Source organism: Ceratotherium simum, chromosome 29 (genome assembly GCF_057802395.1).
Source record: "Ceratotherium simum simum isolate JZ-2026a chromosome 29, ASM5780239v1, whole genome shotgun sequence".
NCBI lineage: Eukaryota > Metazoa > Chordata > Mammalia > Perissodactyla > Rhinocerotidae > Ceratotherium > Ceratotherium simum.
Genome location: NC_141928.1, coordinates 5,016,200 through 5,034,927, shown reverse-complemented (window position 1 = coordinate 5,034,927; position 18,728 = coordinate 5,016,200). Strand labels below are relative to the sequence as shown.

The window sequence follows — 18,728 nt, the reverse complement described above, 5'->3', positions numbered from 1 at the left end:
ACTCAAGACACCTCTCCCCGACCCTTCCAATGAGTTAAGTTTTATAATAATGGTTACTAACTAGTTAAATCAATTCAGGGTTTACAGAGTTACAGTTGCTTTGCTGCAGTTTTCTACATATCTATCACTAATTCATCCCCAAACTCTCTGCCATGTCCAAATCTCCCCCTAGTATATTCAACTGTATCAGCTACCCACTCAGACAAGAAACTGAAAACGGATAATTGTGTGCATTTGTCTAAGCAAAGGGTCAAGAGCTTTCAGAGGGCCCACATAATACAAGTTAAGAACCACAGTCCTAGAACATTCCTGCTTCATTATCAGTGTTCTGAAAATGTCCCCGATAAGATGGCACAGAGGATGACATGAGTGGGCCCACGAACAATATCAATACAGCCTGAAGTGGGGCCCTCTCCCATTTAACTTCTATGTGAAACTGTTTAAAGCCAGGACAACCTAACAAATGTAAGAAAGTAACTGAGTAAAAATGAGGAGAAAATCTGTTCCAAGTCCCAGGAACTGAGATAAAGTAGTTAAAGAAAATTCTGGCATTTATTCACCAGACAGTATACTTAAATGATAATTATATAAATAATGATATCTAAATTTCTTTTATTAGTGAGAACCCTAATTCAAGTTTTTTTCCTGCTCTGTAACATTCTAAGTTATCTAATCCTTTCTTCTGTCTATATGCATATAGACAAACAAAAGTAATTGGGGGGTCTTAAAATGCCTTTTCAACTTATTCACAGAATTTCAGAGCTGGAAGAATTTTTAGTGCAAATCTAATCTAACTGCCTTATTTTATACATGAAGAAGGGAAGCTACCTGCCAAGTTTCCTCGGTTAAATGTGTACACTGTTCTGTTCATTTGACGGTCTCTTTATGATTTCTGCCATTTACCATGTATGTGACAAATAAAGAGGCAATGGGCAGAATTCGTACAGAAGATGTCCACCCTCCGAAGGCACAACATTCCCACATTACCTCTGCACCTCTCTGGAACAGGCCTGGGTTTTCTCCTCTCGTGGCCTGGGTCTCGCACTTTCTTCAATCAAGGTACAACTACCTTCCAATGAATCAAAGAGTGTGTCCTCAAAGCCCGTACTGAGCACCGAAAGATCACCACCAGATGCTACGGCACTTTCAACAGAAGACCTTCGCTTCCTTTTCTTAGCCTTTTGCTTTACACTGTGGGTTTCCTTCCTGTCTTCTGTAGTCTCGACCTTACCGACCACTTGCGATCCCTCAGAGTTCTCAAGACTCTCGGGCACGGCCAATGCCTCAAATTCCTGGTTATTTGAAATTTTTCTTTTTTTTTTCTTAGACTTGTTTCTACCAGCACATGCTGGTAGTTGTGTAATTTCACCTTCTAGGCCCACAGAAAGCAGGGATTCCTGCTTGTGTGATTCCGACCGGGGCAGGGTGATGCTCGCACACGGGCTTTCTTGTAGAGCATCACAAGAGCCAACTTTCCTCCGATGTTTTTTGTTCTTTTTCTTAACTTTATGATGCAGTTCTTCTGACTCATTTTTACGTGATTTAGTAACTGAATGCATTTCGTTTGCTTCAGCCTCTTGTGTTGACTTTTGTTTCTTGCTCGTATCAACATAGATGACGTCAACATCCTCTCTACATTTTTTTGGCGTGTTCTTGATTTTTTTTTTATCCACCAGGACACACACAACATCTGTTTCCTCGTCTACCCCCAAAGCATGATGTCTTCTTTTTTTTTTCTTCTTGGGTATACAAGTATCCTTTTCAGTCTCATCACAGATTTCTGATTTTTTCAAAGGAGAAGAAACAAGACACTGGAAATCCTTTCTCTTTTTTTTACTCTTAGTTATGTGAGGCTGTTCTTTTGCCAGGGGGGAGTCTCTGAAACTTTCATGGGAATGCCTCCGATGTCTGTCCTTATATACTGAATATTTTTTCTTTTTCTTGTCAAAAACTGGACCATGGATTTCCAATCTGCTTGATTCTCCTTCCATTTTATTCCTATAGGGAAACTTGACAACAATGATTTATTTTTGCAAAGCATTTTAAACATTAGCCTCAAGAGAAAAAAATCACAGAAAAATGAAATTCTATGACAAATGACAAGCCTGGAGTCATGATTATAAATTTTATGTTATTCTAAATGCACACTGTAGGCTCACTGTAATTCATTCTGTCTGCCCATTGCCTTTATGATGTAGAAAAAAGTAGTTAACAGAGAACGGCCCTGTACGATCAGGCCCTTGTTCCCCTCACAGCTTCATCTTTTTTTGTGTGTGTGTGTGAGGAAGATCAGCCCTGAGCTAACATCCATGCCAATCCTCCTCTTTTTGCTGAGGAAGACTGGCCCTGAGCTAACATCTGTGCCCATCTTCCTCCACTTTATATGGGACGCCGCCACAGCGTGGCCTGACAAACGGTGCATCGGTGCGCACCCGGGATCGGAACCCGGGCCGCCAGCAGCGGAGTGTGTGCACTTAACCGCTAAGCCACGGGGCCGGCCCCTCACAGCTTCATCTGTTACCTCTCCTTTCCAACTCTGTGCTCCAGGCACACAGGCCTTTTTTTGGTTCCCCAAACATGTCACAATCCTTTTCTTGGCTCAAGGTCTTATAGCGTACAACTCCTTCTCTCTGGAGCACTCTCCACTGCCTCCCCCAGTCCCTGCCTCCTTTCATCCTTCAGAGCTTGGCTTGAATATCACTTCTTCAAGAAGGCTTTTCCCAGTTAAGAGGATATATACATTATGATACCATGTATATGAAGTTTAAAACACACAAAACAATTTTATGTATCTTTTCTGAATGGATACATACATAGTAAAACTATGAATACAGGCATGGGAATTATAAATGGCAAATTCAGGGATTAGGAACAAGTATAGATTATATTTGTAATCTTTTATTTCTTAATGGGGGTAATGAATACAAGAGTGTTTGTTATATTTTTATCTACACTTATTTTAATGCTTGAAAGAGTTCAATCAAAAAGCAAGGAGCAGGGGTCAGGCTGGTCACGGAGAGGTTAAGTTCACACACTCCGTTTCGGCGGCCCAGGGTTCGTGGGTTCAGATTCCAGGTGCAGACCTACACACCACTCGTGAAAGCCGTGCTGTGGCAGCATCCCACATACAAAGTAGAGGAAGAGTGGCACAGATGTTAGCTCAGGGCCAATCTTCCTCACCAAAAAAAAAAGGAGCAGAACAAGGGTATAGATTGCTTTCATTTGTGTTTAAAAACAAGCAACTGAAGCATATAAATGTATAAGTATTTATAAAAAAAAATTAAAAACAGACAGAAAGAAAGAAAGCTTTCCCTGACTCCTTGGGCTTGGCCTATTCCCAAATGATATACTTTCACAGCAAATTGTACTTCTCTTTTGTAGCATTTAGCCCAACTGTAGTTTAAAAGACAATTTATCTGTCTTGTTGCCCTCTGTATTTCCACCATCGAGAAGCCCCGTCCCAGAACTCCAGTACAGAGCAGGCCCCATGAGCATCTTCACAGTGGGGACATCAAGCACCCACTGCCCTCAAACCAGAAGATCGACTCTTTGAGAAAGAGGCTGAATGGGCCTTGTTAGTGTCCAACAAGGAGTTGAAATTCTGCAATAAGTTGAAATGAAGTTTAATAAGGCTCCAATGTCAATACTCATCAGAGCACAGGCGTTTTGGAGTGTAAGTACAGTCTCAGAGTTATACTTCACAAGAGAGATGGTTAAAAATATAATTTTACAAACATGTCTTATAACTTTCCTTGCTTTGTATTGCTTCTGGGTTTCAATTTTTCAGATTTTATTTCTCTTTGACTAGGTAATACATTTACGTGGTTCAAAGATCAAAATAATCTATTCTTATTTCCCCTCCGTTCTCACACAGAAGGTAACATCCATATAGTCTGATCTGCATTTTGCTATTTTCACTTAACAATAGACCCTGGACAACTCTCTCTATCAGTGGTTTCTCAAGTCTGAATGCTAGGCACATTTTCTACAGAAGGCACCTAACTTATCCTGGGTAGTAAAGGGCAGCTATACGAATTGTTTGGCTAGAGGGAAGAGGAATATGAAAGAAAATGTGTATTTATAGTGATAAGCCAAGTCCTTGGCCCCAGGATCTCATCTTCAGTGGAGGCATCTAAAGCTTTGGTTGAGGCCTTCCTCCCTGAAGTCACCCAGAGATGCATGGAAACCTATCTATGACCTCTTTGAAGTCTCAGCTATAGGCAGAGTGAGTGTCTCAAGCTGACTCCCTATTTGCAGAGGGTCTAGCAGACTCTCCATCTCATCACTACTGTAGCTCCAGCATCTAGCATGGTGCCTGGCTCATAGGAGGAGCTCAATAAATATTTTTTTGGAATGAATTAATGCCTTCTCTTTGGCTGCCTTCGAACTGCCAAGAGTGGCTGGAGAAAAAACTCACAGTTGGGCAGATGCGTACTCCTCTAAACACTTGGCTTCTCACTACAGCTGGGACCTGAAAATTGCTCAGCAATCAAACTATGACCCTCTAGATCTGCGCTGTCCAATACAGTAGCCACTAGCCACATGAGGCTGCTGAGCACTTGAAATGTGGCCAGGCCAAACTGTGCTCTAAATGTAAAATTGGATTTCAAAGACTTAGAACAAAGATGGTGAAATATCTCACACATAATTTTTGTATATTGCTTTTGTGTTGAAGTAGCAGTTTGGATATTAAGTAAAATACATTCCTAATTCCACCTTTTCCTTCTTATGTTTTTTAATGTGGCTACTAGCAAATTTTAAATTATGTATGTGGCTTGCATTCTATTTTTCTGGACAGCACTGCTCTGGACAGCTCACTCGTCCCCTCTTCTTACAACAATTATCTCACGTCCCCTCAACTCTCAACGAACTGCTGAATTCCATTCTTCCCTCTCACTTGCAGATTAACCTGCCTATGACCTCCTACCGTCACACACACTAGATGAGAAATATGTCACCCTCCAAGTTTAACACAGCTGCCCGTGTCCGCCCTGTCCTCTTTCCCTCTTCCTGCAACAACGCAAGCGTCCCTTCTCCTGTCCACGGCCATTTCCTCTGTGTGTGCTGGATCACAACCTCCTCTTGCATTCTCAGAGATCCTGATCCAGCAGATACATCTCTCTCCTGTATCTTTAGCCTCTCCCTTCTGCACTGGCTCCTTTCTAGCAACGCTCTAACAATCTTTACTTCTATCTTAAAAAACACAAAAACAACAACAAAATGCAACCAGCCTTGAACCCCAAAGTCCCACCCAGCTATTCTCTTTCCTCCCCTTCACAGCAAAATGTCTTACAAAATTGTTCTCTCCATTTCCTCATCTTCTGTCCACTTCTTAACCCATTTCTTCTTAGCTTCCACCTCCACTACCCCCCTGAGACTACTCCAGTAAGAATGCCTATGGCCTTCAAGCCACTCAATTCAATAAACACTTTCCAGGCCCATCTTTCAGGACTTCTTAATAACAATGAACAGAGCAGAGGATTCCTTTAAATATTCTTTTACATTCCAGCAGTTTCTTTCTTTTTTGTAAACACCTCTTAAGCTTCTCCCTCTGGTCACTGGAACTCAGCACAACCTTTTAAATATGTAGTCACTTCTTGCTAAAAACTTTTTATGGTTTGCCAGTTCTTTTTTTTTTTTTTTTCTTCCCGGTTATTCTTAAGATAAAGTCCAAAATCCTTACAGATCTGCTGTGCTTCATGATGTAGTCTGGTCCCTGCTGACCTCTGCGGTCTCACTTCTCTCCGGGTTTCCCACTCCCTGCCTTCTTTCAGTTCCTAGAATACACCATCTTTCCTTTCTTCTCAGGGACTTTGCAAAAGCAGTTCGTTCTGCCAGGAATGCTCTTCCTCGGCATTACCTTTCTGCCCTTTAAATGGTCTAAGTTTGAAAGTCACTTCCTCAAGAAGCTCTCCCTAATCGCTTAACTGGGTCCCGTCTCCCCGTTATGCAGTGTTTCTCAACAAGCCAGATGCTGCCCTATTGCACTCAGCGAAGCTGTGGGATGATCGGCCTCCTAAGGGTTAGGATCCTGGACAGATCCTAACGGGTTCCCAGTGCTCGATACACAGGGAACATCGAACGGATATGCACTTATCCCCACTTATTCGGAACATACCACTTCCCGCCCTGCAGGCTACGTGCCCAAGCCTGGTCCTGGACTCTCTCACCACCTTTCGGGTGCGACAGAGACCCTGCTCTGCTCTGCTCTGGGGTGGGCGTCCTGGGACTGAGAGGGGAGGAACTAACCAGATGTTCGGCTCTCGATCCTCTTTTGCCCGAAGACCCCAGCCTCAGTCCCCGTGTGGAAGGGCCTGAGCGGCCGCGGGGAATCCAGGCGCCAGTCGCATCCCTGGAGACCTCAGGCCACGGGCGGGTCTCCCAGGAGATGAGGACACTACCCACCGCTCGATTTCTACACCGTATGCGCATTTAAAAAACCGGAACGACTAAAAAGCGCTTTCCACATACCGTTAGAAAGCCTCGCCAACTTCCTTCCAGTCCGGAAGTGCTGCTGTTGTGGAACCGGAAGTAGTCGTGCGTCGCTTCCGGTCCGGCCTCCGGCGTCACGCTGCCATAGCAACACGCCTGCCTCCCTGGCGGTGGCACATGCGTAGATGCCTGCCCATTTTGTTCCTAGAGTGGCTGGGAGTGGGGTGGGGTAAGGCATGATCCCTAAAACTAAGGAAGTGGGACAGAATCGGGACAGAATTTTTGGATTGACTTAGTAATTCATGCGTGCATTCCATTAACTCAACACCTTTTTGCTGAGCTCCGTCTGTAGTCCAGGAGTGAACAAGATGGTGAGGTCCCTAACCTGAGGATGATAGACGCCAACAAATCAACCAAGATAATTTCAGATTATCCCATAAGGAAAATGAAACAGGGTAATGCGATGGAAAGTGAATGGGGGCAGTGAGTGCTACTTTCGATGGAAGGGAAGGCTCTTTGAGGAGTGACATTTGAGCCGAGTTCTAAATGAAAGGGGCGAGCAAAAATCTAGGCGGAAGAGTGTTCCAGGCTGGAAGCAAATCCAGAGGCCCTGAACTTGGTTGCTGGAGGACCTGAAAGAAGGCCACGGCAGCTGGAGCACAGCGAACGAAGGGGAGAGTGGTAGGAGATGAAGTCAGAGGTTGGCAGCAGCTGCCTAGTGCAGAGTCAGATGCACATCAAGCTTAGATGAAGGTTAGAGCTACAAGGAGCCTTGGAGATCTATTCCAATCCTCCCATTTCAACTGAGTCCTGAAGAAACTTGGCTTATGATTAAAAGTAAAGCTTTAACTAGGCCATCAAGTCAAGGCCAGTATACATACCTCTCAACCTTTTAGTTTTATTGCATAGTGAACATAACCATATTGGCAACTCGTTTTCTCATTTAATCCTATCACAACCCTCTGTTTTAGGCATCTTTATTAGGTACTATCAGCCTCCCCTTGTGGATGAGAAAACTAGGGGTTAACGTGACTTGTCCAAGGGGACTTCTGTGGCCCAGCCAGGATTCAGACCTGTGGTCTTTCCACTGCTCCACTGTTCTGTCCCCACTGCACCACCTGACTGCCTCTGTGTGAGCTGCCAAGCAGCTTTGATTAAAAGGTGCACGACCTATATTTCTGTGAAAGTCTGCAAGTGAAGCAGGCTGGAGAAACCATAAGCGTGCAGCGTACACACACACACACACCCCCGTCACCACCGAAGGGCTGCTCCAGGCGTTGCAGGAGCAGGTGGAAGTCTGTCTGCTCTGCTCTGTAAATGTGGTGTTGGTGTTCTCCATGGCTGGTATGGAAGCCCTTGGAGTTCAGGTTTGTTGTCTGTGCAGCTTGCGCAGTGGTGGACCCCTTTACCCAGAGTGCTGTAGATATTTGTACATTTAATGAAAATGATAGTGATGGATGAACGAACCCACAAAAGGCTGGAACTAGACTAGAAGGCAGACTAGAGATCATCCAGGCTAGTGGTTTCAAAAGCACTTCACGAATCACCTGGGAAGCTTTTAAAAACTGCAGATTCCCAACTTTGCCGTGGACTGCGTATTAGGCACTATTGTAGTATCACATGGAAATCCACGGACATGGTAATGACATTGTAGTTATGTACGAGAATATCCTTGTTCTTGGCAGATACATGCTGAAGTGTTTAGGGTCAAATACGATACTGCCTGCAGATATTTTCAAAATGATTCAGCAATGTGTGTGTGTGCATCGTCACACACACACACGAGCGCACACACACACAGAAAACAAATGAGGCAAATGCTAAGGACTGGTGAATCTAGGTGAAGTCTATATGGATTTTCATTGCACTCTTCTTCAATTTTTCTGTAGCTTTGAAATTTTTCAAAATAAAAACATCCGAGGGGGAGGGAAGAAATTTTTAAAAATTCAGATTCCCAGATCACATTTCCAGATATTCTGATTCAGTGAATCTGTATTTTCCAACTTTCCTCCATTCTATTGCACAAAGTTGGATACCACCTCCTTTAACTCTAGACTTTACTCCCTAACCATTTCACAGAAGCAAAAAACTGAGGCTCCAACAGGGTGACTAATTCAAGATCACCCAGTGGATTGGCAATAGCATCAGGCCTGGAATGCGGATTTCTACTTCATCAGGAAACATTTAGCGCTCTGTCCCGGGGGTGTGCGGGTGGCGCAGGGAAGAGAAATGGGAAGGGGCGGTAAGTGGAGTTGGGGTGGGTGGAGGGAGGGTATTTTGATTCGGAAGTCAAGTGTAAATGGCTGTCTAGAGCCCCTTAGCTTTTTAACACAACAAATGGTGATTCTTGGGGTTTTGTCGTGTCTATTTAAGAAAACTCAAACAGGTCCACTTTGGTGGCCGCCAGTAGTTTCCTGAAAGAGAAAGGATCCGCACAGGCCCAGCGCTGTTGGCGTCCCGTCGCCATGGAGATAGACCGTTCCATGCGTCCTTAAGGGGTGGTCTTGATTTTCTCTCCATTCCCAATCCGCAGCGCAGCGCCCAAAAGACACTCTGAGGAACCAGATGGCCTTACTTAAGGCTTCAAGGCTCCTTGCAACGAGGTGGCGATGCGAGGTGGGCGCGCCCCAATCCGGAGGGGGCCCGGCGTCCGGTGCCCACCCCGGGATCTGGGTGGTATGGCCCGGGACACACGGTGGGCGCCTAGGAGCTCCACGCCGCCCCCAAGCCGGAAAGTGCGCCCAATCCAGCCTGCGGGCTGACACCCCGCGACCCCCAGGATGCCAGAGGCCAGGAGCTCCTTCCAGGACCTCACGCGATGGAAGAAGAAGAAGCAGCCGGTGCGCCGCACGGTCAGCCAGATCTGCCCGCCCCCACGACGGCCGCTGACCGTGGCCGACATCCGGCCGGGCATGGAGAACGAGAGGCTGGGGGTCGTGCGCGATTCCATGTTTCAGAACCCGCTCATCGTCAAGGTGAGCCGCTCACACGCCCACCACCCTTTCACGCTCGCCCCCTCACTAGGCACCCACGCGGGGGTTTCCACCTGCCCTGGTCCGAGCGCAGCGTTGGGGGCTCCAACTCGAGTCCAGACAGACCTGGATTCCCGTGTGGTCACGGGCAGGTCGCATCGCCTCTCTGAGCCTCAGTTTCCTCATCCTCAAAGTGGGACGATAATGCCTCTCATTAAAGGGAATGATTGGGAAGATTGAATAGGGTAACCCCTGCGGGACTCCTGGCCCAGCGCCTGACATGCGGTAAGCGCACGATGTCGGCGGCTGCTATTTACCCTGGAGCCTGCTGCTGAACTCACAGGGTGACAGGTCGCACGCACCCAGACTGTCCTTACTCACCACCTGCCTCACCTCAGGGTGCAGGCCGCCTCCTCCCTTTGCCCTGCACGCCTGGGCTGCTACTATGCAGCAAGCCTTGTGTGTCTCTCCTGGAAGCGTCAGTTCACACGTTAATTTCAGCCCGCTCAAACTGATCCAGAAGAGAAAAAAAGCGCGAATCTCCGCCCTAGGAGGTCCGGCAGGCACGAGTGAGGGAGCTGCGTTTTCTAACCAGATCGCCTCCCCTTTTATTGCACGCTCCCTCACTTTAGTCTCGTTTCCGGACAGGTGATCACCCAGCACTAGCGTAGCATGGCCCAGTCTTCCCGGGGCCCCAGGAAAAGTCAGGTTGAGGTTTGGCGCTTGGGGAGCCGGTCACGGAGCAAATTTATCCTGCGCCACTGGAGGGCAGTGTCCTTTTAAAAATGCGCGCAGTTCCAGATGCCAGAAGTGGAAGGCGCCGGTGGTAACCATGGACTCAGCGACAATTATTTAACTGAACACCAGGCGCTGATTAGAGCCCAGAGTTTTTGTTGTTTGTTTCTGTTTTTGGTACAGGGAACCTAGGCCTTCTTAACATTGTGCTAGAATTAGCTGAGTGAATTCGTATCTGTGAAAACATTGACTCTCTCCTCTTGCCTTCCCCAAACTGTGCTGGGCCAGCACCCGGGAGAAGCTGGCTTATCACACTCCACACCCTTCTATTGAATATGCCCCTTTCTTAGGCACCACCCGCGCCAAGTGGAACAAGGTCTTTCACTTATTTCCAGGTGAGAAGAGCCATTCTAAGTGGACAGATGGGACAGAGGGGGTTCACGGTTCTGGGATCAAGGGCAGAATCAAATCCTCCCCTCTGATCAGCTGCTTTCATTTTAGGTCGTTGCTTTCACTTAGGTGGTTACTGGTGGGCCAGCTCCTTCCTGCTTAAAGAGAAAATGAAGTCATTCTCCACGGTGAATTAGGAGTGTGTGATGCCCACCCCAAGCTATATACATGCATATATACACGTATATACATACATACATATAGGCACATGCATAGATACAGAAACACATATACATACGCATACATTTTACATGCATATGTACACATATGTACATACATGTGTATATGTATAATATATGCATAGAGTACATATAGTATAAGTAAAAAATTTCCCTCACTTTTGTCATTTTGCTTGTCTCGAATATCAAGAAGGACAATATTTGGCCTCTGGATGGCACTAGCTGAACAGCTTTCAGAATGAATTCAATCCGTGATTTCTGAACCCAAACTTCAGGCTGGAAAATGTGCAGGAGATGACTGACCCACGACTAGGGGTTCTATCTTCAGGGCGTGAGACACAGAGCAGGACTTCCCTGGCCGGTGGTGACTGAGCCTGAGCAGCAGGGGCTAGGTCCAGGGGCTCTCTGGGGATTGTGCCCGGCTCTTCTGTCAGGGGCAGGCAGGGTGCAGAGGGCCTTTTCTTCTTACTTTCCACCCTCAGGTTCTTGATGGGTCATAAATACTTTCTGTAGTAGTCAAGATTATATCCACATTTCAATATTTACCAGCACTACAAGATTTTCTACCAAAACCTGACCTAAGTAAAAGCTGTGAACACATTGAGATGGAAAAGGAACCTTGACTGTTACCTTTTCTGAGCTTCCTTACAAATGGGTACACTGAGGCCGTCTGTGCTGGGCTCTTCACACGAGGTTTTGGCAGATCCTGGGTTACAGGCGATGTTCACTGGCTCCCAGCCCAGCATTATTTTTACCACACCAAACAGCTTCCTATATTTCAAAGAAAATTTAAAATATGAAAAAATTTTGGGGTTTTTGGCTTTAAAGAAAAGAGGATTGAAAGTCTTCAAGATTGTGGATCCTTTAAAAAATGTATTTTTCATATGTTGCTGAAATTTCTGTTGAGGCTTGGCTTGTGGATTTCTTCGTTGTGGCGTGTCAGTTTCACAAGGGGTCTTCAGACCCCTGTGTTAGTGTACGCCTTCTCATTATGTGTAGCAGAGGTGGGAGTGCCCTCCACTGTGGGTGTGTTTAGAACGATTAGAATGGGAGTATATTTTGGTTTTGTCTAAGTCTGAACCTGAAGGTTGCATCTATATTGGAAGAATATACCACCTTAGAAATAGTCATTTATTCCACCATATTAGAGGGTTGTTGCTCAGATTGTTTTTTCCAGTGAATAGGATGAGGATTTTTTTCATTTAAAATGCAGACACACTGCCTGAACAAACCCAACACTGCTATTTCGCACCTATGGAATTTACCAGGACGTATACACTTCAGTTATTGAAGAACATGTCTGCAAGATGCCACAGTAACCAAGTGAAAAGTGAAAAACTCAGAGATCCAAGCAGGTATTTTATCTACAAATGCTCCGTAACTATTTGCCTCGTTTAAAACCAAGCCAACTGGTTATTAGTGGGACCAACTGAATCAACTCAGTGTTTTATGTGGCCACAGAAAGATGTAAGTATTTTCCATTGGAAAGGGCTTCTACTCTGTTGTATAAAGTGATGTGCAGTTAGCTAGTTTTCCTTTAAATGTGACTCTCTGGGAAGAATAAAATGAAATAGAGAAAGAACCAAGATTCTCCCTGCTTGATTCTCATTTCCGCAGAATTCTGACTCAACATAGGATCCTGCTACAATAGCCTTCAAGGTTCCTTCACAGAACCTGTCAGGGTGCACCTTCCTGCCATCGGAACTCAGCTGATATCCTGTCAATACAATTATAGGGAGAGACTGCTTGGTTTGCTCCACTGACAGCCTTGAATCTTCTGTTGCCCTGGAGAGGCAGGCTGGGTACAGAGGTGGAATTTATTGAATCGAGCATCCTTAGATAGTGCAAATGATCATGGCACCCGATTTTTTTCATAATTTATTACTGACTTTGTTTTTCTGTAGGGGTTTATGTCACAAATAAGAAATGCATGCATTTGTAAAATAGAGTCATAAAATCACATCATTTGGGGCTGGAAGGAGGCTTACAGACATCTAGTCCAATTCCTTTCCTGAGGATATTAAGGGCCAGAGAGGGGAAGAGACTCGTCCAGGCTGCCCCTCTGATCTGGTTGCAGAAGTGGGATGAGATTCACGTCTCCTAACTTCCAGCCCCCTGCTGTTTTGGCCATGTATTAATTAATTAATTAATGACAACCCAGATTGGTTACATCTGTACAGCAGGCAGTCAAAAAATATTCACCAATGAATCTGATTCCAATATCATTTCACTCAACATTCCTTCCAAATTGAGCTCTACTAATTTCTCGGGGTTTGTTGACAGCCAAGGAATATTTATTGAGTGTTTACTCAGTGCCCAGCACCATCCTGAGCTCTCTTGGGGGCACAGAAACAAATTCAGAACTCAGCCCTTACCCGTAAGTAGTTAACTATTTAGCTGGGGAGACGGGTATATATGTCATGTATATATACACACACATACACAAACATTTATGTGTATATGTATGCAATATATATATATTTCATGAGCATGTATATTGCATATATACATTGCTCAGCACAGCACTTGCCTTAAAGAAAGCTCTCAGGAAATGTTAGCTCTTGTTGCGCGCACACACACACATACACACACACACAAATGATAAGACAAGCAATGTCATGGGTCCCACCCTATAAGTTTTAAGTGAACTGCACTACCCAGAAGCGTTCAGATTTGCAGGGAGGATGCCCTGAGCAGGACTCGGGAGGCTTTATGAAGGAACAGACCGGGAACCGGACCCTGAAGGGTGAAGAACAGATTCCGATCAGAGGTGGACTGGAAAAAACTCAGTGCTCTGGGGCCGAATGATTCCACTCCCCTTAGATCCGAAGTGTTTGTAGGTTTTCATCTCAAGTCTGGTCCTAGTTTATGAGACTCAGCTGCTGGGATCATTATCATTATCATCACGAGGAAGCATTTATTTAGAGCCAGTGTGTTCAAACTGGATGCTCTACAAAATTAGGCAACCACACCATGCCCACTAATAGCTTAACATCTCTAATAAATATTGATGCTGGCGAACATAAACGGGTAGATAGAGACAAACGCAGAGAAGGCGGGCAGACAAACACTCGGTTGTACAAGTATCCCAGCGTGGGTCGGTATTTTTATTACATTTGAGTAAAATGTGAAAATGTTACATTCGGCTTTATCTGTCGAAGAGAATATACCTTTGATTGCTCAAATCCTTTTACATTCAATTACAACATAATAGGAGAAAATAAAATGTTAGGGAGGGGGATTAAAAACGAGCTGCCCACCCTAATGGCCCAGTCTCCGCTGGCCAGTGGGTAGGTTTCATTTTTCTAGGGAAAGCCCTGGGTTTATCTATCCTTGCAACTCTCTCTCCCAGTCCTTTTTTCTTTTTTCTTCTTTTTAAATCAAAGCCTCCCGCTTCCTGGCGCCCAGTCACATCCTTCGGTGAGCGAGCGGGGCTGAAGCAGTGCCCAGCCCCGTGGCCATTTCCGAAGGCCGAGTTGCTCTCTCACAGGCTTTTCGCCACCGCCCCAGGGGCAGCCGCTCTGATGGAGGAGCCCGCCTTCCTCTTTGTCCCTCTGGAAAAGGGTGCTTTGGCTTTGAAACGCTAATAAACATAAGACTCAGGAATTTGGGTTCCCCGGGTTGAACTCAGCCACTTTCTGATTACGTGGCTCTCAGAACACTGCAGCATGATGGGAAGGCTGTTCCCCCAGGGAGGATTCTGAGTCTGGGGTGAACAAGTCAGCAGTCGCTTCCAGCACCTTGTTGTTCATTGTATAATTCAGGCCGCTTTTCCTTTATTTGAAAGACAAAGTTTTCTTGATTTACAACTGGCTCCGTGGACAGAATTTCCAAACCCTATTTTCCACTGCAGTGGTTTTCAAGCTGTTCAAAGGTCTGCAGAAGCCCTGGAGTTCTCATAAAATGTCTGATCCGAACTGCTTTTGAAGAAAACGCATCTTTAACTGTTTAAAAGTATAACAAGAAAGAAACTCAATTAAATGTATTCTATGTGAAATGCTAACACTGGAGATCACCAACACGTTAGCTATGCTTCAAGTTAACTGGTTTTGGGATGTTAGTTCTGTGCTTGTGTGGGGACCACTGTGAATGTGTCACAGACGGGGAGGACTGTCACCAAGCACAGGTCTTTCTGGACTTTCAGGCTGGGTGAATCTGTTCGTGTAGGAGAGTGTGGGGAGCGCTCTGCCACACCTCTGGGGACCCGGCTCCGTTACATCTCAGCCCCATCTGCTGGGCTGTGGCTCCTGCTTCAGGACCCTCTGGCTCGTTCGGCAAAAACAAGCGAAGGCACAAACAGTCACAATCGTACCACGTTTTGGTTGGTTTCAGTGTATATTGTAAATGTTGTGGGCTTCTCATCCGACTTTTGTATTTGTAAAAAAAAAAAAAACCTACTGTTTGTTGGTCATTGGTAACAATTCAACTTTAAATGAAATCGCTCCTTGCTTGACTCTCCTTTCAAGCTCCTGAATCACTGTGAATCAGGACTGTTAAAATGATTCTGGGCTGCAGCTATTGTTTTCATACAGCCACAAAAAAACCAGCACTAAGTTGGTTTCCCCGGGCAGAGGGGAAGTGCAGCCACCTCACCGGAGAGATAGGCCAGCTTAGCAGTGTAGATGGCAGGCTCTGGAGCCAGGTGGATCCAAGAGTGAGTTCTGTCTCAGCCACTTTCTTACTCGAAGGTTACTTACTTTCGAGCCTGAGATTCCTCTCTGTAAAATGGGGTGATAGCAGTTGGCACCTGGCCGTGAGAGAGTTGTGAGAATTCAATGAGACGACACAGGTGTGCCAGGTCCAGGAGGGCACTTAATAAGTGGGCACTTTTGTTATTTTCCATTAGCCTGATTCCAAACTTTTACCTTCCTCAAAACAACCTTCTTATTCTCATCAATCGGCTTTAAGTAAATGTTATAAATTTGAACTTATAAAATAAACTTATCACGAGACAAGTCCACCCAAGTGCTTACTTTTTTCCCCTTTGCACTCTTGTTAAAAATACTGTCACCCACCTCATCTCCTGTTTCCAGCAACTGTGTGCTCCAGAGCAGATGGGCGTGCTCTGGCCAAGGGTGAAAACAATCCAGCTTCTAAGTCTCTTGAGGTTCTTGGGCAAGTGGCTTAATTTCTGAGCCTCAGTTTCCTCATTTGTAAAGTATGGGTGCTAATGCCTACTTTGCCTGCTTCTCAAGGATGTAATGAAGACTAATTTAAATGAAGCACTATCATATGGAAGAGATCGTGACATTCTAGCATTAGACCAGTGGTTCTCCGTTGAGGGGGCAATTTTGCTCCTTAGGAAACATCTGGCCGTGTCTGGAGATGTTTTTTATTGTCGCAACCGGGGAGGGGGTTGCTACCGGCATCTAGTGGGTAGAAGCCAGGGATGCTGCTCAACGTCCTGCAGTGCACAGGACAGTCCCCCCAGGCCCCAGCAGGGACTCATCTGGCCCCAAATGTCAATAGCGACGAGGCTGAGAAATCCTGAACCAGAAAACAGACACGTGGAGAATTCATTATAAGTTCAGCCATCGTCCAGGGTCTCTTGAAAACCTAATACAAAGATAGTAGAAATGAGACGGTTTAGTTTTAATTGTTTCTCTATTGTTGGCTTCTGTTTCCCCCTCCCATACATTTTACGACTGTTTTAAATCCCCCCTTTTGAATCCATTTCCTTGCCCTTAGTGATGTAGCTCCCATAAGTTTGCTGGCTTTTGTCTGGGGCGTGTCTATCTCCACCCTCACTCACATTGCAGTTTAGAAAAACAAGAAGCATTTTCTGCAGTCCATATAGTGTGGCTCGGTAATCCTTCAGGTAAACTAAGGGGCACAGGGAGGGCTTGCTGAACAATCACTGACCGTTACACAGGCGTTGTTGCCCCGGTGCACCACCTTCCAGGGGTTTGTTTGGTTTTTCTCAGCATGCATTAAATCTCAGAAAGCATTAAATCTTTCTCTAAGATTTAAAACAGCATTGATTTGATACCCTAGATATTCAACTCCCGGCGGGCTAGAGCCCCATCATAGCCTTGGTGCTCTCATTGTGGCACTAAGTACAGCATTTCAGGGAAGCAAATAAACACACTTTATAAAGAAAACAGCTGTATTTTTCCACCCAATAATTTAAAGGCACCTCAGGGTTCAGTCGAGAAACTGACTGACGTGGGTCAATGAGCAGAAGGGTCAACGCGAGGAGCACACGGTGGGGAGAATGGCCCACCAAAAGTATTTAGAAAACACATAGGGGCCGGCCCTGTGGCTTAGCGGTTAAGTGCGCGCGCTCTGCTACTGGCGGCCCGGGTTTGGATACTGGGCGCGCACCGACCCACCGCTTCTCCAGCCATGCTGAGGCCGTGTCCCACATACAGCAACTAGAAGGATGTGCAGCTATGACATACAACTATCTACTGGGGCTTTGGGGGAAAAAAGGAGGAGGTTTGGCAATAGATGTTAGCTCAGAGCCGGTCTTCCTCAGCAAAAAGAGGAGGATTAGCATGGATGTCAGCTCAGGGCTGATCTTCCTCACAAAAAAAAAAAAAAAGAAAACACATAATGAGCCAAAAAGAGGCATTTTTGATCTTTGATATGAACCAAACAATACACATTTGGGAGACCAATGAACCTGGACGCGTACAAGATAAATTTCTTTGCGTGGATCAAAATCTTTTGTGTTTGTCCAGAAGAATGAAAGTGGAGACTCAGAAGCTCCTTGATTTCAAGGGATAGCATTGCTGAAAGGCTGCGGCACGGCCGGGTGGCAGGCCATTTGTAACCCACTGCGTCGCGTCGAGGCTGCATAGCTGCAGCAGAGAAAAAGCCCCCGTTAGTCGATGCTCAGGTGCCGCAGCCTCCCCCAGAGCCGGGGGCCCCCAAAAGACATTGAGAGAGGTGATCTCAGGGCCATAGCATTTCAGCTGAGAGAATTAGACGTTTGCCGGCAGCTTGGTTGGTCGATTTTACCGGGCAACAGTGAATTTGGCCGCGTTGCCACATTAAAATGCCATCCTAATGTTCCCATTCTGTAGAATTGCATTCATCTTTTCCCTCTGTGTCCCAGGTGACCTGTAAGAACAGAGAAGTTGGCTATTTATTTATTTATATATGTCTGGTGTGTGTTGGAGACCGTTAATGAACCCCTCAGTCAATGAGCAAATACTTATTGAGCACCTACAGTGTGCGAGGTACCGGTGGAAACATGAGAGGTTTCCGAGTTCGTTTCCGAGGACTTTATGGTCAGGTCAGGGGAGAATCAGACTTTGCACCAATGAGAAAAGTTATTAAAGCCGGAAGGAGCGGTGGAGAGGCAAGTGCCTCCCTTAGGAGTGAAGGTGGGAGCAGTGCTGGAGCGCTCAGGGCCGCTCAGAGAGCTTGTGCACCTGGGCCGGGGCTGGAGGACACTTGGACTCCAGTGGGTGGACAGGAGCGGGGGGCACCTGGAGAGGCGCTGGCCTGAGCAGTGGCACAGCGTCTGAAATGGGCGAGGTGTTTTCAGTAAGAACTCTGATTCTGTGAGCACTGTGAGGTGCATTCACTCCCTCACTGCCTGAATTAACAGGCACTTTTGAGAACCTACTGTGCACCAGGCATGGAGCTAGGCATCAAAGATATGGGGTAAACCAGCCTGGATATAGGCTTTGCCCTCACAGAGTTTATAATCTAGTAGACAGAAACAGGCATAAAAACAAACAGCAAAGTGGTCCATATGCGGTGATAGCCATCTGGACGGGGTCCATGCTCAGTGCTGAGGGCAGCTGCGCCGGGCTGGGGTGAGGCGAGGGAAGGTCTCATAGACTAGACGGCTTGAGCCAAATCTTGACACAAAGATTAGCAAGTGTGTGTAGAGGGCTGGAGAAGTGGGGGCAGAGGTGGATCCAGGTTTTGCACGGCATGAAGCTTATGCAATTTTAGGATGTCTCTTTAAGAAACAGAATACACAATTATAAATAATTTGGAAATT

The 18,728-nt window shown here is 46.0% G+C and overlaps 2 protein-coding genes across 8 annotated transcripts in view; one reads left to right on the top strand and one right to left on the bottom strand.

The window, feature by feature from the left end:
* TTF1 (transcription termination factor 1) overlaps nucleotides 1–6,513 on the bottom strand; it is a 34,029-nt gene extending 27,516 nt beyond the window's left edge. For 3 of the 6 annotated variants that reach the window (XR_015548910.1, XM_087418875.1, XM_087418876.1), the window contains exons 1-2: nucleotides 6,250–6,446; nucleotides 988–2,009 (exon numbers count right to left, since the gene is read on the bottom strand). Coding sequence is in view for 5 of the 6 variants with exons in the window: in XM_087418875.1 (XP_087275001.1) it covers nucleotides 988–2,009; nucleotides 6,250–6,432 (1,205 nt within the window). In the remaining variant the exon portion in view is untranslated. Of the gene's footprint in view, nucleotides 1–987; nucleotides 2,010–6,249; nucleotides 6,447–6,471 lie in introns of those variants that run through there. The other 3 variants (XM_004423602.3, XM_087418877.1, XM_087418878.1) reach the window with 3 other exon arrangements.
* Nucleotides 6,514–9,212: 2,699 nt separating this feature from the next.
* The window catches only part of CFAP77 (cilia and flagella associated protein 77), a 127,509-nt gene continuing 117,993 nt past the window's right edge, over nucleotides 9,213–18,728 (top strand). For both annotated transcript variants that reach the window (XM_014782277.2, XM_087419567.1), the window contains exon 1: nucleotides 9,213–9,407. In XM_014782277.2, coding sequence (XP_014637763.1) covers nucleotides 9,213–9,407 — 195 coding nt within the window. The remainder of the gene's footprint in view (nucleotides 9,408–18,728) is intronic.